This window comes from Ips typographus, linkage group LG1 (genome assembly GCF_016097725.1).
Source record: "Ips typographus isolate SLU linkage group LG1, UJ_Ityp_2.0, whole genome shotgun sequence".
NCBI classification, from domain to species: Eukaryota; Metazoa; Arthropoda; class Insecta; order Coleoptera; family Curculionidae; genus Ips; species Ips typographus.
The window spans coordinates 15,029,211-15,055,273 of NC_138422.1; the positions used below are offsets into that span (position 1 = coordinate 15,029,211).

General features: G+C 34.0%; 1 protein-coding gene across 1 annotated transcript in view; it reads left to right on the top strand.

Annotated features, from left to right (window-relative positions):
* The window catches only part of LOC145727185 (uncharacterized), a 219,319-nt gene that overhangs the window by 115,624 nt on the left and 77,632 nt on the right, over window positions 1–26,063 (top strand). Inside the window, exons 4-5 of the mRNA XM_081976667.1 lie at window positions 11,380–11,497; window positions 18,057–18,220. Of these exons, the coding sequence (XP_081832793.1) occupies window positions 11,380–11,497; window positions 18,057–18,220 (282 nt within the window). The remainder of the gene's footprint in view (window positions 1–11,379; window positions 11,498–18,056; window positions 18,221–26,063) is intronic.

The following is a 26,063-nucleotide window of genomic DNA, read 5'->3' on the forward strand; positions in this document are numbered from 1 at the left end:
GACCGCAGAAAACTTAAGTTTCCAGGAAAAACAGAAATTTCTGTGAACTATCAACATGGCGTTTTCCAGATCGTTTCGCTAAAGAACAACACAACTTTCCCGATTGTTTATTTCGGTAACAGAAGTTAGTTTAACGTTTGTTCAAGTTTAGTGTACTTTGAAGTTAGTTTTGCGGAATGCCGCTTAACTCGAACTAATAGAATTTCTTCGTTTTCTTCTCGAGGACTTTTTCCACGTTTAATGGATTAAGTAATCGTCCGGTTTTATACACTGAAATAATTAATGTACGTGCACGTCCTGAATTTAATCCTTGCGCTCGAGATGTTACACCGCAGATTTGCTGATTTTCAAAGTCCACTACTAAAGCCTCGTTCACATAAAATATGCAAAGGCGAAGAAAATATGTGACGGTTCGGAACCGACCGGAATTTAGAGCAGATTTTAGCATAAAAGTTCCCGCGATTTTCTTCTCATAGCTTTTTATTTTGCAATTTATGTCCTGGAGAGCCGCCACCATCCAAAGATAATATATCGGCACGTTTCCGTTTACGTCATACGTTGTGTATCTAAACATGGTTCGATGTTGCCTCGCAGCGACAATTTTTCACTAAAGAAACTCCCCCTTGGTTTATCTTACTCTCTCTAGTGTATGCAAAAGAATTAACACCCTCTCAACATCTCTCTAGGGTGCATCAAGTGAAACGAGATGGGGAAGCTGAGCCTCATTCGGTTATGAAACCCCCGGGACGTTTTGCCTTAAGAACGTCATTTCTATTAATTTGATGCCGTTAAAATTGATGACTTAATATTTTGCTATAACCTTCAAACATAATGTTTGCTTTCATTCAGTAAATTCTAGTAAAACTCCAGTTCTTTAAAGGTACAGTTGGAATATACAGTGTGACCCACTTTTGTAAAAAATTTGTTTTCTACAATTTCTTTTGTTCAGTTGTCAAAGTTTGTATGTATATTAGTTTTACTGCCATTTGACAAGTTTTTACAGTGTTTAACATACCTAAGTACTTATTGTACCGGGTGATCAACTAAAATACATCTAAAATATTTTTGTGATTACAACGTTGTTGCATCTACAATACTCGTAAATTAGTGGTAACCACAGATTTTTTTATTACACACAACACGACAACTTTAGTAACATCCTATTTGTAAATTCTATTATTCAGTCTAAACAATTTTTGTTTGGATAACTTTCTTTCTAAATGTGGTAGTTTTTGAGATATTGAGTAATAAACAATGTAATTTTTAATATTTGAAAGGCAAACGGTTGATGATAGAAAAACCGTTTGAATGTCCTGTCTTACTGTTTTGAGATTTACAGGGTGTTATTCGGTACTTGTACAAACTTTACGGAGTGAATCTTTGACTAATTTTAAGCAACAAAGTTTGTATCAACTTAGAACCGCAAACGCATCATTTCAAAGATACAGGGTAAAAAAAAACACCCTGTAATGACATCACTTAATAAGTTAAACGATGTAGGCTCTATAAGAAGTTATAGTTGTGTTCCAAATTTAAACTCAACTTTTTAACACCAAGAGGGTTAAACTGTGTTTCTGGCAGTTCAAACTTTAACATTGACAGAGTTTTTTTTTGAGGTTATTGGATATGAAATTTAGTGAGGATTCCAATAATGTGCTTAAACTGATATTTTCTCACTCCAAGTGGGTTTTACAAGCAATTTTGTCCCTGACTGTCAAACTGTGGTCAAAAGTTGCAAAAATCAGGGTTCAGAAAAGTTTTCTTGCAGTATTCGATACAAAACGTGTTTCTAAGATTTATCATAGTTATTTTGAGAGTGGTCATGTGACTTTCTAGCTAAATTATCCTCCAAAAACCATGTGATATGTGTGACTTATGTCAAAGCTTGCCTGAAATTTGCAAGAATTACAGTTTAACACAGTTTTGTTACAGTTTTCGAAACAAGAAGTGTTTCTGAGATTTCCTGTCACACTGAATTTCATTTTTCCAATTTTACTTTACTTTACCACAGTCACGTTAAATATACGCCCACCACTACTTTTATATTTACTACTATTATTATTTTTCTCTCCACAATTGTTTTTGAGATACAGGGTGTCAAATTCGTGTCCATATCGATACCAAATTGTATTTTGTATATACAGCGTGGTCCAATTAGTATGAACCTTTCTCATATATTATATTACCTTATTTATTCTAATTTCCATATCTTGTATAACAAATTTTTGAAATATTTTGTATAATTAACTTTAAAACTGTTTGAAATATGGCGATAGTGCCACTAATCAAACATTTTTTCATTCTTGACCGTTCGTGAAAAAAATTGTGTTTTTTCTTGTGATAAAAACTCGAAATAATTTTAAATAAAAAGTATCTAAACTGAAATCCATTATTTTTTTTATAGTACATTTAAAAAAATTGTTATCAAAAATTATTTGAGAAATTATAAAAAAAAGTTGGTAATATTAGAATAGAATAACAGTGTACTATACTTAGAAAGTAGTAGCAACATCTTTTCTTAAACTAGTTCTTTTAACAATCTTATTTTAAAAACTTTTATTTATAGGCAAACAACTAACTATTTCTGCGAATTAAAAACTAATTACTCTCAAGTATTGATAATCGTTTTTTTTTTTTTGGGAAAGACTTAATTGAAGAAATTGCATGCAGAGATAACGTGGCTGAACAATAGCGTTCCCGGTTATTTCAATTTATTTCCAGACCCTGTTGGGATATGAAATTAAATTCCTTAAGCACGCGAGTACACGGTATACTTCATAATTGGAACGATATATGCATAACATCGTTATCCACCTAAATTAAGCTAAGTAATCTCAAAGGACAATGAAAATCCTGGGAAAACTAGTTAGAGTCAACCAAAAAGGTAGCACATAACGAGCGCAGTCACCTTTCAGTTACACGTTATTAAACAATCATTATAGAAAGACATAAATGAATGTGTTGCAAAGTTAAGTCACGTAAAAGTAATTTTTAATAAAAACCTTGTAGTTTTTCATGGACCTTTTTCAAAAAAATCACTGAAAATCAATTCGTGCGTAAACGGAATTCGTTCGGCAAACGAAGTAATACATTTTGTCCGGGAGCGAAAAACGTTTTCCCTTTAGGGAAAAACTAGGGCTGACCCAGTTGGTCCCAACTTTGTCACGGGATTTTATTATCAGATGTTGGATTGAACTTATCGGGCAGGTCGATCTGGGGACAAGCTGGATTTCGTGTTCTTCAAACCGAATGGCGGATAGAAGCCCTGCTTGTAACGAAGTGTTTGTTGTATTTGCGGTGGCGTTATTCACTTTTAGGCCTGTAATGGCTCTTAATCTTACTTGGGTTAGTAGCACGATAAAATGAAATGCCAAAATAATTGTTGTTTTTGATTAAGGAAGGGTTTTGTGGAGAAAAGTGAGTTACATAAAATAATAATTTCCAAACGTATTTACTATGATATTAATATAATGGATGTGCATGTGAAAAGCAAATGAAATGGGAGACTATTTTAATATTTAGATACTAACAATATCTGTGTCTGTTACGGTTTACGAGATGTCTGTACTTACAATATTAACGTCAAAAAAAAAAAAATAAAACGTAAAATCAAGAAATTCATTTTTTTCAAAACTTCAAGCTAACAAAAGAAAATTTTGACGCTTTTAAATGTCATTTTACTAAGGCCATGATAACGCAACTTTTCTCCCATTTAACCAAATTTGTGTTTCTAACCATTTTGAAGATATCTATAAGGGCCTTCTTATACCATACACACTGTATAACATTATACATGAAATATCTCTAGAATTTGTTGTGGAATTCAAGAAAGAAACGATATACAGCGTGTCCCATTTAAAGTCTACTTCCAATATAACCGGAAGTATCACCATTCTAAAAATAATTTCGGTAAACCTTATACTACCAAACTTTCAGAATTATGGTTTTTACTGTTTATCTATAATATACTCACTACATGAGTTTATTTTTATTTTGCTCTTGCAAAAACATCCGCAAATATAAAATTCCAATCAACAATATAATAAAACAATCGTCACAATCTTCAGAAAGCAGTAAAATAAACATCTGAGAAATCCATTCCATTCGAATTAAAGCGTCAAGAGATTGAAACCTTTATTTCAAGTTTACATTGAAAATGATTTTGGAAAGATAAACAAAACTTTATTCTCTTCCTTTAAACTTATTCGAGGGTATCTTTGCAGCAGCGGACTACGCCGAATTTCTCACTGCAAACAATGAATAATTCATTAAAATATAAAATTGACCGTCTAAAGTGAGCCCCCCCCCGGTCGATGAGGGTAAAATGAATATTCAACCGGCGTCATCCAGGTCTAAAACCTTATATTGAAAACGGGGCCATTTGGATACTTTGAATTTATACTGATATGTGAGGTGATTTTCAATTATTAGCTCGGGGTTCGATGGCTTTTAGAGCGATAGCATGTTCCATTTATGAAACTTTTTTTTTTGAAAAAAAATTTGAGTTTTTAAAGTCGTTTTGAGGGCAATTGAGTTCAGTAAACGTGTGCTCCATAAGGTTGAAGATAGTGGGTAAACAGAATTATAATGCTCTGTCGGCTCTATTCTATCGTTCAGACCAATTTCGTAACAGGAGATCACCCTCGAAATTGCCAATTATGTAACTTTAATACCAGTGTCGCACTTTTTGCTTCAAAAAAACCTTTCTAAGAACAACTGAACAATTAAACAAAAAAAATTGTAATAGTGAAAATAATGGTCGGTGAATGGTTAACTGAAATTTCTGCAACAAAAAAAAATGACACAGAAATAAAATTAACATAATAAGGAAATATTGAGTCGAGCCGCCACTGACTCTCAATACGATAACTTATTGGCCTATCGGTTCAATTTCCTGTGTAAAAATTTCACTTCGCTTTATGAAATTAATTCTAACGCCTACTTGGAGGGAATTTAACACGGCGGGGGCCCATCAGATTTACGCAAAATTATGGTACTTAATGGAAAATGAATTTTCCGAAGGAGGAACCGAATTTTATCGGGGGTGTTAAAATTCAAACCGGCTTGTTACGGCTCCGTATTGAATATCGGATTTCTAATCTGTGGATTACCGGATGGACGTTTAAATTTTAGATTGCTTATTTACTGACGGGGTGTTGGGATTAATACTTTGAATTGCCCGCTCGTAAATTTAATAGATTAAATTTTATAATTAAGAATTATTATCATTGATAAGGTCTTCATACATTGTTATTGGTTTACTTTTGTATTTTTTAACTGTTCTACTAACTAAAGTTTACCATTTTTGTTTTGATTCCATACGGAAATGGAATTTCAAAATTATTTCTAGTAAGAGAGACAAATTATTGCAATTCAATGCTTCTATGTGGGTAGTGGACATCTTCAGTCAGTCTACCAAAGCTTGTCATAACGTAATTTGGCAACTCATTTTCGCATTCTGACATATGTCTAAGATATTCTCAATTTTTGCTCCTTTGAGTGCCAGGAGTGCAGCCAGAGCCCAGTTAGCACCGCACTCAGATTTTGAGAAAAACTTATTAATAATTACCCGTTATCCAATAGCTGGTATCGGGGGCGTTTATGGGGTGCTTCTAGCTCCGGGTTGTAGTTCACTGCTTCTCGCAGTAACTGATTTTTGCTGCTTTCCGCTTTGTGAAATATCTTCACTGCGCTCTGCTTGATCTTTTCCGTTGCGGTGGTAAACTTCAAATCTCGCTGGATGTCCACGTTTCTGACGTACCATGGGGCGTCCACCGCTGTCCTGAGCGCAATGTTTTCCACAGCTTGGAGTTTCTTCAGGTGCAATTTGACCGCATACCCCCACGCGGCTGAGGCGTAGGTCCGGTGCGGTTGAAGAACTGATTTGATGAGCGTTACTTTGTTCCGAAGTGCCAGCTTCGATGTCCTGCTTGTCATGGGGTACAGTTTGGCTTTGGTCGCTCTGGCTTTCTGTCTGGCGTATTCTATGTGGCTTCCCCACGTGAGTTTTTGGTCCATCTTGACCCCAAGGTATGTCGCCTTGTTGCGCCACTCGATGTCTTGTCATGTCTTTTAACCTGACGTTTCCTTCTATTCTCATCTTTGGTCTTCTTTTGAAGACTATGTCCTGCGTTTTCTCCGCGTTTAGGTCGATCTTCCATTGGTTGCACCATTTCACAAATGCTGTGGTCTCTTCTTGCAGGTATAGGGTCAGGAGTCGGCCGCTCCTTGTCCGGGCCATGATCGCAGTGTCATCCGCGTATAGAGTGCTAAGCTGGTTTGCTGAGTTCTAGGCGGATCTGAAACATACCTGTTATAGAGAATGGAGAATGATGATGCAAAATTAAACTGTAAGAAACGTTGGCTTTACTGTGAAGTTTCATTTCAAGACATTGATGACTCCAACCGAAACTTAACATCAACTGTTCAACAGAGGATCGTAAACCACAAAATCTCATTTTAAAGAAAATTTTCTGTGCTGAACAGCGTTTCATTACAATGTTCCATCTAGTTTTGAATCTTTCCGGGAAAAGTAAACTTCCTAGCACCCGAGTAAAAAAATTCGTCAAAATTCATTAACTGTGTAGCAGTTAAAAACAACATTAAAATAATTCGGTGATTTAAATCAATTTGCCGCATGCAACTGGTGGATAAAACTCGCATTTGTTAATCTCTTAAGGTTTCCCACAGGTCCGTATAAATAATCCAGCAAAAATGTAAATCCAAAGCCACAATTCCGTTCCATGGCAAGCTATCCAGGAATTTACTACACCTTTATTTCCACGCTTCCGGCATTGGGGACGTTTCTATCTTGTTCGCGGTTGTAAGTCAACGTTCAAGTGGAAATTCGGCCAGTTTATATACAATAAACGTCGAATTGCAATCGTACAAGCCAACATTGAAGTTCTCTCGTTCGAAAAAGTCGCTTTAAACCGAAAACGATAAAACACACCGGTCCAGAAATAAATCCGGACAAATGACCTCGTCCGATCCCGAACCGTAAATAGCGTTTCGAAATGATTTGCTTGTCTTAAAGTGACCGACTCTACAAAACCCGAAAGTATATTGGTCAATAAAACACCGGGTCCGGTGGAGGTTACGAGCCGTGTAACTTGGTCGCTGCCGTAAAGTTGAAGTTCGAGGGGGAGAAAAAGGTCGAACAACGCCGGAAAATCCTAAATAAGGGGTACAAATTTTAAATGGGAGTTAAATTAAGAGAGTTTGAAAAATTGTTGGCATTTTTCTACCTGGAAAGTCGAGAAACGTGGCTGAGATACGAGTTTTAAATTTCGGAGGATTTAGAAATTTAGACCATTACAGAGAAATAATAGTTAAACGGAAATTTTATTTTAAGCTACAATACTGGAATGTTGATATTTTACTAGTGCCCTTGTTATTATAAAATCCAAGATAAAAGAAATTATAAAAATATGATTTAGTAAGTAGTAGTAATAGTTAAGACAAGTACAAAAATTAATAAACCCTTTTCTTAAGATCTGTTTTTATTAATTGTTCCCCCTTATTAATTGGGCTTTAATTCATAATATAATTCATGTAAAATAACGTTATGACGACTAAAACAGATTAAACAATTAGGGGGAACAGAGAGTTAAAACCAACTAATGGTGAGGGTAAAATTTTAATTACCTGATACATTATATAGTTATAAAATTTAGTGAAGTTTCCAAAAACAAAAACTGATTAAAAACCGCCCAAAGTAATATTTTCATCTCTCAAATGAGGGAAGAAATGAAAAAAATGAAAAAAATATAAAAAGCAAAAAAATTTGAAATTCCCATTAATTTAAAGTTAATTTATTATTTAATGGTTATCATATCGATAGCATTAAAAGAGAAAAAAATCGACAATAATTTCATCAATATCATTCAGTATAGGAACTACAGTCTGTTCAGTGACTTCTGACTGTTGCGTCACAATCACCAGCAAATAGTATGTCGGTTTGAAGGTTTAAGATTTTAAATAGTATTTAGATGTCTTCGACATTTTTAAAATAGTTATAGAGGCCTCTGGCAATTGACAACAATTCTAGAAGGGTTTCTGACACTTTCAAAATTTGATTAGAAACCTCTGACAATTTAATACAATAATGGGAAGGTTTAAAAAACTTGTAGAGGGATCTGTTACTTTTTAACAAGTTCTCTCATTTAAAGGTTTCAGACACTTTCAAAATAGCCTCTGGCAGTTTAAAACAGTTATGAAAAGGTTTAGGACACTTGTAGAGGGCTCTGGCACTTTTTAGAAGGTTTGAAGGCTTTTTAGGATTTCGAGGGTATAGCATATTCAAAATGGTCTTAGAGGACTGTGGAACTGAACAGAGCTTATGATGATTATACATAATATTAGTGGATTTAGGTTAAGAGTATTCTAAGTTACCCAAATAGGTAAAAATATGTAGTACTGTCACTGTAGTGACGATTTCTATGCAAAATAATTGTAGTTTTAAGAAAGCAGAAAGAAACTTTGAAAATAAACCTAAATTGACTAGATCGTGATCGTGGTTGAAAGTGATATATTTTTATAAAATTTTAATACAATATGGCAATAAAAATCCAATATTTGTTTGAATAATTCCAAACAAAAATTCAATTGTTTTACTATTAAAATATTAACTAAACCTAAAATTGAGCCGGTACCGCAGGCATGAGGATTACCGAGGCAGGCACTGGAACTGTGTGGCATCCCTTAATATATAAATCATGTAGAATATACATATGTATTTAACCAGTGCGGGTATATCCGTAAACATAAAACACATTGTTTCACAGATAACCAGCATCGAAATTGATTTAGCAGATTTCGGTGCTGTACATTTCCTGCGGCGCGGAACAAAATATATCAGATTGCATTGTTCGTGTTAATATTTCGTTATGTTGTTGGAATTCGGTTCGGCAATCGGTTTAATCTAGCTTGAAATGTTTTCCAGACAGAGTAAGACGGAAATTTCGTTTATATATGAAAGTGTTGCTTATCTAAAGTGTTGCCCCTCTGATGCTACGTGTCACGTATTTCATTAAACATTAAGTGAAGACGTTCTTTTTCCGTTACGTTTTTCTCAGCAAAGCTTCATTTCACGTGCAATTGGATACGTCGCGGGTTCAAATCTACTGTTAAGTTTTCTTTCATGTTTTCTGGAAAAGAACCGAAGTAGGATAAGGGCAAAAACTCACTGATATATTATTTTTGTACACTGTGTGTGAAAAGTCTGGCAACCCTGAATGAACAGTCCGATTAGAGACAAGATCGCAATGAATTAAGGTTATGTTTTTTCTAGTCTATGAACCATAGAGTAATTTTAAATAACTTTGACACCCTGTATCTCAAAAAAGAGGCGATTACTTACTTATGTTTATAAGTTATTCACAAAAAGAGGATGTATTCTTCGTCCAAGTTTTTTTCAAAACTTTCAAGAAAACTTGCACGAAGAATGTTAACAAGAATTTCAACCTCTTTTTTGTCATGTATATACTCGACTACAGTCCCATAAGAAATTATATTACTTTTTGCTCTTGTTACGTAAATATCTATTTCTGAAAGAGATAAATCATCAGTCTATATTTTTTCAAAATTACCAAATATATCCACTAAACTAAATGTTTTAAACCAGCAGCAATGTCCATATTTCTCATAGATCGATTCACTAAAAATTGAGTACTGACCGCATAAACGATATAAACAAAAATAATCGAAACATAAATAATTTAATATTTTTCAAAGTGGAATCAGCAGAAAGGCATTTTTATAAATGGGAATTATTATTTTGAAGTTAAAGCAATCCGACTGGAAATTGTATTTTTTTTATCAGATTGCGTGCCTGCATTATTATAATTATTATTTAAAGTTGCGTGAATTTATTATTAAAATTGAAGCTCTGGCGGTAGTTGAGAGCAAACTTCGACCGGTGTTTATGAAGCTGTCCAAAGAGAGTAATTTACATTAGGGCATGCACGCCAAACGTCCATTTTTATTGATATTAATAGTTAGGTGTAAGCGGAAACTATGGCCATTTGCATCAGAGTTATTTATCGGTGTGTTGGAGGGTTGAAATACCCTCGCCCTTGCTAACAAGGAATAGTGTTTTGAAACATTACCAAACTACAAAAAGAAAAATTTTTTAAAGCTAGTGAAAGTGCTGGTGCTACTTTTGTGTATTAATATCTGCTTAGTCGTGTCGTCTATGGACTGCACTTTTTTTTGAGGTTATGTAAACATAAAACAAATTCGAAGGACCATAGCGACAAAATTGGTTTATTTTAAAGTTGCAGCGCAACTGTATTCTGACCATGTATGGTCTTTGGTAGAATTTCCATTAATCTAATTGTTTCCAAGATATTCGACTTTTTTAACTTTTTTATGGAATATTGCATGAAAGTTTTAAAATTCCGTATCCATAGGTATTTTTGGGGTTTCAGGGACTATAAAAAGCTGAAATTGTTCATCTAAAACTGCTCTTTCACCTCCATAAAACTACAACACGATTCAACATATAGAGCATGTTTGAAAAACAGTTAAATTTCAAACTGACGCTCTGTTAGTTATGACCGCGTTTACCCTGTTCTAATTGGGTATAAGCTTAATCTACTGGGAGCTAAAAGTCATTCTGAACAATTATTTATTGTCTCTCGTAAAATTTCCAAAACTCTAACCGTTTCCGAGATAATAGACTTCTCCTACTTTTTTTAATTGCATTGAAAATTCTTTAGCTCCGTCATTTTTGGGTTGTAAGAAGTTCAATATGTTCGTCTTGAACTGATCTTTAACCTCAAGTTAACCGCAATACGATTGATCATATACAAGGTGTTCAAATAACAAAAAGAAACACAGTTAATTTTGACACTGACATACAGGGAGACTATAACCGTTTCCGAGATATTTAACTTTTTTTTGAAAATTGTATTTAAAATTTTTAAAGCTCTTTAACTCGGTTATTTTATGGGTTTTAAAGACCGCAAAAATCTTAAAATGTACTTCTTGTTCTGCTCTATCACCTCCTCTAAGCCGCAGTTTGATTAAACAAATAAAAAAAGGACTAAATTGCTTTGTAGTTTTTCCTAGTAAGTCTAAACAAGATGATAAACGGATAGACGAACACGGGTTTTGTAAATAGATACTGGAAGCGTTATTGTTTTTTAATAGTATGAATTCCAGATACTACATAAAAAAGTAAATGTTTCAGTCTAGTTAACTTTTTTCTGAAAAAAAAATGACTTTCATCGCTATTTCTACTGGCTCTTCAAGTTTGACAGAAATTATAAAAAACTTTGTCTACTTATGTTGAAGAGTATTTGAAACAAATAATTTCCACTTTTCCATTATAAACAGAACGTGAAATGTCTCCACTAAAACCAACTTTACTCTTAGTTACAGAGAACTCCTTCGAGTTGAAGCGTCTAAGCGCCGACGAGGGATACATAAGAGTACAATGCAGAGCGGATGGAATATTCCCCCAGCCGGTGATGACTCTCCATTCTGAGAAAAGGTAATTTTAACTGTGTTTGCTAATAAACACCTTACACGGACCTTTACAGAACGCGGAGGGGTAATTGATAAGGCTGCTTTAACTTCGTTCCCCTTGTAAAATATAAACTAATATTGCCCGCGCTCAGATGTACGGAAAGTAGTTGATTATTGTACGTGCGAAAAGTTTTACTTTCTTAAGTTGGTCGTGATATTTGTTTGTGCAGAAAGTGGCTTTTTTACGTATGCTGAGTAAAAGTGATCCTCCGCATGTGTTAGGAATTAGTAAATATGTTGCACAGCAAGAGTATCATGTACAGGGTGCTGCATTTTCGATGGTTTTACGGGGTACAGAGAAAACGGTAATAGATAGAAAAAAAGTAGCATACGTGTTCCGATCTCTTTTTCTGAGCTGAGATGACTGACAAAGAGTGGGCTGCGCAAACTTCTTTTGTGTCAAAGATACGGGGGGCTTTTGAAAATTGGTCATTTTGGAACCTCCTCTGTATTTCATTTGCTATTAAAGTTATCAAAAAAGGAAAAACGGTTTCCGGTAGAAGTTTTGACGTAGAATCCAAAGGCGTAGTCAGTTTTTTTTATTACGTTTAGTTTCTGACATATGACAGTAAGTTATGTTTTTTTAAATGGAACACCCTATATATTTTTAGTTCGTTTAATTCTGTAGATTTTTACTTTTTCAACGGTGTATTAAAACATATAAGTTTGTAAACGTTAATCTTGGTAATTAGAAAAAAAGCGTTTCCTTAACAAAAAACTGCTAAATCATATGTATAAAAATACCCACAGTCGAAACAAAATTTGGCTATGTTCATATTAACATGTTACATGTCGTTTATAAACAGTTTTTTCAACTTCCACCTTAAAAATAGTAGAAAATAAAAATGGCCACTTTTCTTATTAAAGTGACGGTAGAACTGTTTGTAACTTAGATTTTTAATAAGATTTATTAAAAATATTTAATTTTCTGATGTGTTAGTTTATATGATTTCCGATTTTGTTTGGTATTTTAGATATTGGCCTTTTTTTAGCTTAGCAAAGGTCTTTTTTTAAAATAACAGGATTAACCTCTACAAACTTATATGTTGTAATACACCGTTGAAAAGGTAAAAATCAACAGACTTAAATGACGTAAAAATATGTAGGATGTTCCATTTAAAAAAATGTAACTTACTGTCACATGTCAGAAACTAAACGGAATAGAAAAAAACTGACTACGCCATTGGATTCTACATGAAAACTTTTACCGGGAACCGTTCTTCCTTTTTTGATAACTTTAAGAGCAACTGAAATACAGAAGAGGTTCAAAAATTACCAATTTTCGAAAACCCCCCGTATCTTTGAAACAAAAGGAGTTTGCGCCGCCCAGTTTTCGCCAGTCATCTCAGCTCAGAAAAAGAGATCAGAACACGTATGCTACTTTTTTTCTATCTATTACCGTTTTCTCTGTACCCCGTAAAACCATCGAAAATGCAGAACCATGTACAACAATTTCTAGCACTTTTTCGTACAACTCCACAGTATTAATGAATCTAAATTTTCTAGTTTCACGATGACTAGAAACTCTCGCTGAGACCTATATTTGCTTAAATTGCAGGCAGAAAAAGTATGTGGGAGTGAGGCATCAAACGGAAAGTCCTTGTCTAATAACTTCCCATTTAGTTCCCCATATATCGGCCATTAATTACTTAATTGGCTTCCTCCTTTCGCAACATAGGCGCACCGCCAGAACAGTTTCGGAAGAAATTAAGAACTTCCTGCCGAGGAAGTGGGCGTTAGTCGTAAATAAGCCTAAGGTCACGTGATGTGGGCGAGAAACGAGAAAGAGCCTCGGTGTAAAACTAGGTCTGACATATCGGGACAGGCCAAACAGTATTACGAGATAGGAATTGGGCTTCGCGTTTAATTGAGAAATAAATCTGGAAATGTGTCTGGAGACGGCACAAAAAGCTCACACTCGTTCTCTCAGAATTGAGTTATGATAAGGATATTGATTTTCCTGCAAGAGTGTGAAATATTAATTTTTCTGCTTTAGAGTGTGGCAAGTACTTATTTACGACCCGGTTGTGTAAACCAGTTTTGAAAGTGATACTTAATATCTATAATTATAAGTAAAGCGCCCGAATGATGCGTATGAGTCAAAATATGAATAAGTTGATTTATTTTTAGGATTAAATTACATTCGTATTTATTAGACGTTCATATACAGGGTATTCCAAATGTTCCAGAACGGTGTACCTTTGTCTCCAAGGAGAAAACACCAATTATGAAATTTCAGAATATCACGTAAGGTTAAAAAATCTCTCGGTGGTCGTCTCGAAATAAATAAGTAAAAGAATAATTCCTATAATCAGCAGTTCAGGTTTAATAACAATGTTTTATCTAGCCAGTTTGGAGAAATCAACATTAATTGAACCTTTGAGCAAAGGACAAGTTTCATTGTTGACTAAAATACCTGATAATGTCCAATTATTAGAAAGTATAGCTTAGCCACAATTAAAGACTTTATTTTTTTAGTCATACCAAGGTAACTAACTTATTTAAATTGAAGTTAAGTGGAAAATATAAGGGTTTGTTATTCAGAGAAGCCATTAAAGCGTTCAAAACTGGGACGGAACAGCTGAACTTTAATCTCTATAGGACCTAAAGGGAGAAACTACGTTAGTGAAATGTCAAAAAGCCATTCCGTTTATCTTTGTAGTTAAGAGACAATAAACTGTAAAGGTTTCTGGGTCTGAGGGCTTGATGAAAGTTATATTAGGTTTCCTTCACTGTTTCTCAGCTCGAGGAAAGTTATTTCGTTACGTTCTGCAGACTAGAAGTCGATTTCTTTGTTAGTGTTCGGAACGATCTTTGCCCTTCTAGCTGTGATGATAAAGGTTTCGTGCGAAAAACTCGCAATCGTTCTGTTTTCAAAGTACAAGTCGTCGAAAATGGATGAGCTTTTCACGGACAATAAAAACGTGGAACAAACCACACTAAAAGCGAATAGATCATAAAATTCCACTTTACCTAAATCACATTTATGCGCCACGTCCGAAAACGGAGGTCATAAATAAATCGGAGTTATTTCTCGCAATCAGCCATCATTTAAACTGATAATGTAGACCACGTTTGCAGCAGTTTTATAACTCTGTTCAGTAACAGAGCGGCCCTCGAAGATAATATCTGAGCCCTAAATCCAGTACATAGGCCCAACGGGTTGGATTTATTGTTCTTTAGTGAACGCTGGACACGTTTCCCCAGTTAATTATGGTGTATGTTGATATCAACTTTAGGAAAATTTGATTGCTTTTTCGTTTACTTGCTTCCGTTTCCCTATCAGAACGTCACATTTAATTAGTCAACAGTTAATTTAGTTTTTTTTATTATTTTTTATTATATAAGATATAGAGACTTGGAATTAGTCTTACTTGAAAGGCATACTTTAAGTCAATTTTATGGGTTTGAAGTCAATTTTATTATCATATCAATTTATATTATACCAGGTGTCCAAGAGCACCCTGGACATAGGAGATTAACATGGGAAAACGGTTTTGTTTTTTTTTGCGCCTGTACGGTTCATTTAATGGAAAAACGCTTTAGATAAAAGTTGTAGAGCACGTTTTCGGCTATCAACGTAATTTTTTCAATACCGTAGATTTGACCATTAAGACGAAAAACGGCTCTAAAATTCGGAATTTTTAAATCTCGCGCCAAGCGGTCGTTACGGAAAGTTTATATCCGGCCGTGCTACCAACCTTTCAAAATCATAACAAATCGCTGCCAGTCTTTCTGTAATCAAAACATTCAAAACCAGTTTATTTAGTAATAATTTTGAGCTACTACCCACATAATGCGAAGAAAATACTTTATCAGTAGCCACAGCCCAAAAATCTGGTAAGTTGCGTTTATAACCTCATTCAATGTCTCTACTCAACTTATTTACTTTGTAGCAAAATTCTTTAAGAAAACACTGGTTTTGCTTGCAAATATTTAATGAGGATGACCGAATCACCTATCTGAAGCCTCTTCATAACACTACCAAACGATTTAAAGTGATGAAAACAGTGGACAATGAAGCCAGATCTTTGAAGATAAGTTTCCTACTGCACAGGGACAACAACAAAGGGGCCAAATACTTCCTTCAAAAGTGGTGTGATTTAGCTTCAATGTGCTTAACTTCATCAGCGAGGGTCTTCATCAGTGTTGCAACTAAAACTTAAACTGATTCAGTGTTGATATCTGACTTAAATCTCAAAATTTGATGTGACTGTGAAATGTGAATAATCTTAAACTGGCTATAAAACCTCTGAGAAACCCCTTCTAGGAACATAATATGGACTAACACTCAAATTATCAGTCAGGTGACAAAAGTTTTTGTATATGGGTAGGTATTGTCAAAAAACCAACTTTTCAATTGAGCTATCTACATGAGCTGGTCTATTCTAGGTTTAGGTATTAACATTATAATTGTGTTCTTTTTTCCACAGACTCAATTGTTCCAAATAAAACTTTGTACACTGAACATTTGTATTTTATTTATTCACAGTTCAAGGTACGGTAGGTAAGGTAGTATACATTTTCTTCAAGTGAAAAGCTTAGGTACAATAGGTGGCAAAGAAAAGTGGTCTTACCACATAAACAGTGATTGTTCCACAGATTGAGTGTGAGTGGGTGAACCTTTCATCATACAAGCATTGCTAAAAAACTTTGTCTTACTAACCTAATGTTTGTTTGGATAATAGTGGAGTTCCAAATTAGCAAAGGTAGGGGAAATGTAGTGATTGAAAGTCTCTAAAGAGAAACAATTTGCTTCTAATTCAATACACCATTTCACAGGACATACCTTTACTAATCAAATGTGAACTCGAGTTACACATTACTTGCAAATAAACTATTTTTGGTTAGTAGACATTTTACAAGTATCCTTGTAGGTGAATGATGTTCAAGTTAACTAATGGAGCTAATTAAATATCAGTACTTACCTTACCCTGTAGAACTAGGGAAAAAACATTGACATTCAGTTATAAAAAATGCCTTTTTATTAACATCATACAATATAAAACTATCAGTCATATAGGTCACTAAATTGCATCACTTTTGAGGGAAGTATTTACCCTCTTTTGTGATCCCTGTATAGTAAAGCAACTTATCTTCAAACATCTGCAGGCCTTCCTAGTCCATTGTTTTTATCACGTTAAATCGTTTGGTAGTGTTATGAAGAGGCTTGAGATAGGTGATTCGGTTGTCCTCATTAAATATTTGTAAGCAAAACCAGTGTTTTCTTAAAGAATTTTGCTACAAAGTAAATAAGTTGAATAGAGATATTGAATGAGGTTATAAACGCAACTTAGCAGATTTTTGGGCTATGGCTACTGATAAAGTATTTTTATCACGATTTCTTTTTATTTTCTTTGCATTATGTGGGTAGTAACTCAAAATTATTACTAAATAAACTTGTTTTGAATTGGTTTTGATTACAGAATGACTGACTGAGGTTGGTAGCACGACCGGATATAAACTTTCCTTAACTACCGCTTGGCGCGAGATTTAAAATTTCCGAATTTTAGATCCGTTTTTCGTCTTAATGGTCAAATAAATCTACGGTATTGAAAAAATTACAAGTTGTTAGCCGAAAATGTGCTCTACAACTTTTATCTAAAGCGTTTTTCCATTAAATGAACCGTACAGGCTTAAAAAAATCAAAACCATTTTCCCATGTTAATCTCCTATGTCCAGGGTGCTCTTGGACACTTGGTATATTAAACGAACTTAATTTGAAATTTAATGATATGAAGCATTTTCCCGATCAATTTAAGGCAACTGTTAGCATATCGATTGCAAAAATAATTATTTTTCAATCCAGAGGCTCTGAAAAATTGTTCCCTCTAGGACAGAAGATTGATTTACCCCACAAGAAAAATGAAGTTTAATTGATCGAGCAATTAATCACGGATATTGAATTTGTCATTCTAGACGTACTCAACGTGAAAGTAAATTTAAAACAAATCGAGTTTCAACTTTTTTTTGCTGTTTACTTTGGCTTGTCTTCGCTTCAAGCAAACATTAGTTTATTCAGAAATGTTTTGCCAGGTAATTGCCGAACCGGCACTAAAACGAACCCTTATCGTACGAGACCGTAGGTCTACGTACTTCTTGGAAAAAAGACAAGATCCCAAGAAAATATTTGAGAAGCAGTCCCATACATCACCTCTTTATTCCATTTTTGGTCCCCGCAAATTACGGGAGGCCCATTCGAGAAGGCTTTTAGTGACCACCGCAGGGCGGACTCTTATCTTTTCACACACCACTGAATCAAACTATTATGAAACGGACGAATCCCTCCATTTCTGCGACAGGATTGACGCGAACGGCCAAGAAAAATGCTCCCCGGGCAATTTACGAACGAAGGAGGACGATATTTTTCATTTCTGAGTGCAGTTTTTAAGGGAACGGATCTCGGTTATTGATGGCCGGATCAGCTGATAATTAGGTTCTGCGGGCCTGGGATCCCTGTCAGATATATTTCAATCGGCGAATTTATTTGTCAGCTTAATTCGTTGTCATATTTTCTGTTGCAGGGATATCGAGGCACCGATTCTGAATTACAAGCAGGTGGGACACCTTTATGAAATCTCGGCTCAGGTGACGCTGCTCGAGCTCGAAGAACCCGAAGAGTATTCCTGCAAGCTGCATATTCCCTTAGCGAATTACACGACACGCAAGGCGACCGTCTTTTATCCAGGTAAGACTGCGTTTTCAGCTTGACATCTCCGGGGATTTTAAGTTACACGTTAAACTGCCCTGATTTGTGTCCAGGATGATTAACGAAATATGTCACTTTAGTTGTTATTAAAGGCTTCAGTGTGTGATAACACCCCACGATTACACAAGTGAGAAATTGTTTCAAAGGGGAGATAGTAAACCACTAGATAAAAATTAGTAATTATTCGATGAAACAAAATATAGTATAGGGTTATCTAACTGCAGGGATACTACGTATCTTAATAGAAATAGAAATAGAGATTTTAACAATTTAAGATATAAATATGTTTAAACTGAATCCATTTTTGAACCACCCTGTACGTATAAGTAAAGTGTGCAACTTTCCAAGCCATAAAGTTTTTATGTGAAACTTTTTTCTGTAAAATGTACTGGAGCGGAAATATTTGGCATCCAAATAGAGTTAGGACGCCCTGTATAGGTGTGTGAGTCGATAGGATATTTACCTCGATATTTACGTATACAGGGTAGCCTAAAAATGGCGTTTTAGTTTATGTACAAGAAAAGTTAATACAGATCAGAACTGTCGATAGTTGGATTGCTTTAACTGAAAAATGTAATTCTATTACTTTCGTGAGTAGTTGAATTAATTTTATTTTTTTTATGTAAGTTTTTTTTTTATTATTTGCAATTTATAATTGAAATACAAACACCCATTTTAGAGTAGTTGGTAATTGTAGTTCAATTACTTTTTTCAGTGTTTGAAACAGTTCTGAATTACAAATTAATCGTTGTCACCCTACAAAAAAATACTTATGTTGAGAAAGTTGTTAAAATAAAACGATTTCCAAGAGGAAATTTGCAACTGTAGAGACTTTAAGACAATAGCTTATTCGACATTATGCAAATACTGTTTTGGTGGCAACAGAACTAGCTCAGTTTATTCCAATCTAGTCGAAACGAGGTAAATTGCACCCACCAGCGACGAAACTTATTAAGATAAAGAAGTTTACAGTCTTTGTTTCTGTGAAGAAATTTAATAAGTAATAAGGTCAAATGTGTTCGGCTTAAGGGCATACGCTCACTGTTTCGGTCGGGACGTCCCGCACTAAAAATGCAAATCCTTTCTTGTGCATTACAAACGAGAACCAACTTTTTTCCGCGATATTAAAATTTCAATAAGGCGGCTGCGTCGGCATAAATCCACATCAAGGGATTCGCATAAAATTTTCACAAGACATCCGGCATTCACCCCTGCCGATGCCTTAAATATTAGAGAAGTAGTTTTGAATGAAACCGCACCTTGCTTAAAGCACCGTACGATTACCTATTCCAGCTTGAGGGATCTTGTAATATGCTATGTTCTATTAATAATTCACGTTAAGGAAAGTGGTTTTGCTATCCCTATTTAACAGTGATATGTGACAGTTTTCTATTAAGTCGGTAGAATCTTAAGAAATTTAATTCAAATTACTTATACTGTTAAGTATCCAGAGAAAAATGAGTGTTTAAAGACTGAAAATTGATACAGTCAGTGCCTAGAAATATTATTTAAAATATGTTTAATATTGTAATAATAATACCTAATCCTATTTCTTTGACATATTTATACAAAAACTAAAAATAATATCTTAACAAACTTTTTGCTAACTTCCTTTTAAAACCTTCTAACCTATCACAGTTTTTTATATTATCAGGCAATTTATTAAATTTGTGTAATCCTTATACTACAAAGTATTATTCATCTGTACGGCATTACATTTAAAGGGTAGTACAAAATCTAAATAATTTCTCGTTTTATAATGGTGGATATCCTTAAGGAATTTTATCCTGTCACAAATATAGGATGGCAAAATTCGATTTTTAATCTTATAAACTTATTGAAATTATACAATATATATTAAACATAAATACGTTTTTGTAGGTTAGATTATGCAGTTTTAAAATAATAATGTATTATAATGACAAATATGTAATTGAGAACTGCTTTCATTACAAATAAAAGAATACTTTCATAAATGGCAACCTAAGTGAGCATAGTACATACAATGAAAATATTTCTTAATTACTTTACCATCACAATAATTAAAACAACATTTGACGTTTTGCGTATAAATAAAATCCAATTTATTTCCAATCAATCTCTTTATGAAATTTATATCGGATTCCGTAAATTGATACATATTTTTGTTGGTAATTGCAATTGAACTGAAAATTGTGGTACAATTCTAAATATGATTTTTCTCATCTATGACAAAAAGCAAAGAAGACAATTTAAAGTTTGTAACTTGTTATGTCATTTCCTTTATTACTTTGATTTTTTTCTATACCAAAGTATGTGAATTTAGCAAATTAGAATAAAAATTGCATAATTTCTAATTAAAAAAAAAATGCAAAATTTCCGTAATTTAAACCGTTTCCGAAATTCTTTTTCTTTTGGAAATTTCATCAAAATTTAAAAAAAACCGTCTGTCCGCCATATATATATATATAAACAATCTTTATTTTCAACAGAAAAAAGGCTATCGACCACTTGGTCTTTCTGCCTATGTTTACAGTGGGATTTTTTTTAATAGTTTTAGCATACATGTTAACTTAATCTAATTATTTACAATTTATTTACAAAAAAAAAACAAAAATAGTCTTAGTTAAAGTGCTCTAGTAGGGTGGCAGTGGGAAAGAGGTAACGGGATTGTCTGGTTTGTCTTGTTATGCACAGTGGGTTTATTATTGTCCAGTTGTTTGGATTATTTTTCCATTTGTTTTGTAGTTGTATAAGTCTCTCTGTTATTTTGGTCATGTTTGTACGTTCGTAGAGAAGTTGGTTGGATGGGTTGTGTAGTGGGTTTTCTGGGTGTCTTATTTTGGTTATTAGTCTTAGAGCAATCTGTTCCGTAGTCTGAGTATATCTTTTAGTTTTGTCAGTAGCGTTTGCTCTAAGTAAGTGTCCGTAGTCTAGAACTGGTCTACAGATGGATTTGTATATTTGTGTGGCGGTTTTCGTGCTAATACCTTTGTTTTTGTATGTCAGTGATCTAAAATGTTTTGTCCGTTTAATAGTTTCAGTTCTTGCATTTTTTAAGTGTTTTGTAAATTTTAGTTTTTGGTCCAGTATTACGCCTAAGTATTTTATGTCATGTTTGGGTTCAGTTATGTGGCCGTCCGCGGTTATGTTTGGGGAGTCGTCTTTGATCCTATGGTTTGGTAGTAAAAGTTGGTTTTTAGTTGCGTTGGGGGTCAGTCTCCATCTGTAGAACCATGTCATAGTATCGTCAGTAAGTGATTGTAGTTTTGACGCTGCTTTTGACGTAGTTTTGTCGTGTACTATAAGTGCAGTGTCGTCTGCGTATTGTAATATGTATGCGGTTTTGTCAAATTGGTTTTTGTCCTGCTTGTTGTGATTGTATATGTCATGGCAGTATAGGTTGTAAAGTAAAGGTGAGAGGGGTGATCCTTGGGGTAGTCCTTGTTCAGGACTGAAAGGAAAGGAGAGTGTGTTGTCTATTCGAACGTGCAGTTGTCTATTTTCTAGTAAATTTCTGATTGTGTAAAGTAAGTATTTTGGTGTATCAAGTTTATGTAGTTTGTAAAGTAGTCCTTTGTGCCAGACACTGTCAAAAGCTTTGTTAATGTCCATGAACAAACAAGCTGTTTTGTTGCTGTTGAGGTGCGTTGTTTGTATGTTGTTAGTTAAGATAAAAAGTGGATGTATAGTCGAGTGTTTTGGTTTAAAGCCAAACTGGTATGATGGAATGTGCTGTCCAATCTGTTCTTGAAGTCTGTTTTTTATGATGAGTTCGAGTAATTTGCTTAGTACTGGAAGTAATGTAATAGGTCTGTAATTTTGAGTCTGTGTGTTGACGAGTCCATTTTTTGGAATGGGTATTATTATGCCCGTTTTCCATGCATCCGGTATTATGTTGTGTCGAATGCAGTTGTTAAGTGAGTCTAGTATAAGTTTGTGAGTTTCAGGAGTTAAGCTTTTTAGTAGTTTGCTTTTCACTTTGTCTATGCCAGGTGCAGTGTTATTTAAGTGTCTGTCCGCCATTTTTGTAAGAAACTCAAAATATCTGTTTTGAAATGCTCTCTCATCTAACGTCAACACAATTGAACATATACAGGGTGCTCAAAAAACGAAATCAATTAAATGAAACTAAAGCTCTGCCAGTGGTGATCGCGTTTAACCGGTTCTGAGTGTAAACCTACACTATTGAAGAAACCACAAAATAGTGCAATGTTGCCAAAATGATACTTTTCCAGGAAATTATAAAACAACAATTATTACAAAACTACGCAATTGGACGAAAATCACTGATAATCATGTTTTAAAAGCTTTTCCTAGTGTCATACACTTTTTTGGCACCATTCAAAGGTCCATTGAAAGGGCTATGAAATTTTTTATATTTAATTTTGTTAAAGTAACTAAGTTTTACAAAGAAAAACGGAGAAATAGTGCAACGTTGCTAAACTTTTATTCTTTCCCAGAAAACAAGGTTAATTTTGAATAAATTCATTAAAACTGTATTTTGCTGTTTTAATTCTTTCTTTTTTTCATTTGGTTGAATAACATTTTTGCGAAAAAATTATAATCACTTTTTTGGCGCAATATAACTTTTGGCACAAACTAACTTTTTGGCGCTTTTGTTACTTTTCCGGGAAACGCAATTGAATTTAAAAATATTTATTTTTTACATACGAAAGATCTCTGGAATAACATAATTTTGAAGTGAAAATACCGAAACTTAAGCAAATGTTTGATTCTTAAACACAAAATTTTAAGTACACATTCTTAAACCTTCCAAACGGTTAAAGCAGTCTTGTTTTAATGAAAAAACGATTACGATCTATTTAAGCTGAAATTCTAGAAGTTGCAAACTCTAAACTTTATGATCCCGCAATATTTAAACTAAATTAGTCGGGAGCAGTGGAATTTTGAGCAATTCCTTAAATTAGAAAACCCAAAACTTAATGAAATGTATATTGCGGCAAAGCGACTGAAATTTAAAGTATTTCATACATTTTAATTGCTTTAACCGTGTAGTGTAGCGGGGTTGAAAGAAACCCCAAAATTTATCGCACATGAATAAACTTGAGCTGGTTTCTTTCCCGTTGTGATTCAGGGTAGAGGCCGATGTGTGTCGCTTCAGGATTTTCTCTGAACAAACAGCGCATATTTGCGTCTATCCTAGCGCGAAATTGTTTAGGGATTTAAACAGTTTTTTATTATACTTAGGTACCTGAAATCAACATAAACAAAAAATATCGCAAAAAATTATTAAGAAAATCGGGAATATTCTATATATCCTTCTGCTACATTGGAAGAAAGCCATCCTCCGTGTCTTTTCGAAGTGAGCAAATCACCGCCGTTTTCCACCAACATGGTTGCCGAAGAGCGCCTTAGCCCATGTCCGGTATATTCTTCGAGATTTTTTAGTTTTAGGTATTTTGCAACAAGTTTTGGAATACCACTGATAGTATGGCACCCAACATGTTGAGCGTAACATCTTTGGTTTCGGTATGCAACAAATAATCTTCTACTCTTCATATGTTTAGGGCGGAGATCTGCGTATTTACGGTAAATTGTACAGGGATCGAATTTGCAATTTTCATTGGTAATGGTAAAACTTCTTGACCTGTGAGTTTTTCCATCTCGTAAGAACACGACAAGGAAACGCCCATTATCTTCCACATCATCTAAACTCAAACGTATTAAATCATCTCTGCGGCATGCACCGAAGATGCCAAACACTAAAATTACTTTTGCTAGTAGATATTCTCCATCTGAAGCTTCACATAAAAATTTGGTTACTTGTTCTGCTGTAAGAATCTTGGATTTCTTTGGTATATATCCTACAGCTTGTCGTTTCAAAAAAGCAATCGTTTTTGGATATTGATGGTGAATATTTTCTTTTATTGCCAAACAACTCTTTAACATAGAGAATCGACTCCATAAAGTGGAGGATTTCATAGTGTTGGCTTTTTCAGAAAAATATTCTAAAAGAATATCGTCACTCACAATTTTGATTCGTTTCTGAGTCCGCCATTCGGTAAAACTGTTATATTCTTGTTCATATCTCAACCTGGATTTCACTGGTAATAAATCTGCACTCACTTCTGCCGCTCGTTGTAAGATATTTTCGGGAATATCCCGATTTTCTTCACAATCTGAATTCATTTTTGCAAAATGTAATAAAAACATAAATACTTAATTTTCACTGACAGAAAATAAAATTTGTCATTAATAAATAAATCGTTGCTATAGACACATTACTCGTTTCTTTTTTTTCTTCGGGTTGCCATAGGATATCTAGTATCATGGATATCTATGTTTATTATTAAGCGCACGGAAAGAGGGATCGGGAAAAAATTTCCGTGCGCTGTTCCGAAAATGTCATATTTACTGTATTTTATAAACAGTTGAAAATGTAGTATTTTCTGTTAAGTATAATAAAAAAGTCATTTCGGACGTGTCAAATTATAATAAAAATTGAAAATACGAATTTACTATAATTTCATTTCCTCAGACACTCATAGAATTGTTTTTTCTTGCATCTAATAAGGCGATGAAGGTTAGGAGTTTTCCAATCGTTTCATTCATTTTTTATTTCCAGGTTGTGGGTAGTGTTTTCCAGGTTAATCAGATGAATAACAACCATAAGCATTTGCTTGTTTTCGCAAAATTCGATGTTAATACACACTTACAGTATACTACACAATTATCTATTCTTTTTGAAGTATTTTCTAAAAAAACTGCAATAAGAGATTTAAATTTTTGCTTAATGTTACATGTTTAAAATCAACCACTACTTTTGATAAGTTTGGAAGAAATAAACTCTAATGACTTCTCAAGATGCTTCATTTTTAAAAAGGAGAAATTGAAACGTTTTTTATGTCAACTAATTCCACAAGCCCCAGCATTTATATGTATACGTTTTCTAATTTTTTTGCACACGTTCTTATGTTTTTTTGTTAATTAAATCTTATTTTTTTATGGTCTGTCACTCATCTTGTTTTGGCAACACCAATAACATTATAGCAACAAAAAAGTTGATATATTATTATATTCAAAAAGTAAACTTTCTAGGCGCGTGTTTGGCGACACCGACACTATTTATATAACCCAAAATTGACACAGTAACCTCTATTATTTATTTACTTCACAAGCTTCAATTAGTTTATGAGTAAGTAAATAAATAAACACACAATACGTTGATGAGAATTTAATGTTCTATTGCGTCATTATAACGTCCGAAATAACGGACAACTAAAACAGTCAAGAATTAGTTATTTTTTTTCCAATTTTCCACATCAGTCTAGAGCTAGCAGTTTCAACGCGGAACTTTAATCACAATAAAGGTCCCGGTTGGGGACCAGAAAAGACGTGTTGCCGGACCATGTATCAAATCTTACACTGATGAAACTTTAAAGTGGTGTAATTCGCTTGCGAGAGGGGACAAAGCAAATGTGTCTGCAGGAAATAATCGAGGGATTTATATATCATCGTTGTTCAAATTGCGTTTGCCCCATTTCTAAGATTGTTGCATTTCGGGTAAGTCCGATGATTGGTTACGTATTTCTGGGAAACAATAAAGATAACGCCAGACCGATACATTCTTTACAAGTAAATGTCCTGAAAATTTTACATTTCAGTTTTTCAGTGAGAAATGCAACTTGGGGTAAATGCTTGTTATTTGCTCAATTACAAATTTGTACAAAAATAATGATAGATGGTTGATGGTTCTTTACACGTGTATGTACTAACGGTTTCCAGTGCGTTATACAACACGTTTTCCTAACATAAGGAATATATTAAAACTTAAATCATCATTAATAGTAAGCAATTGGTAATTTGAAAACGAAATTGT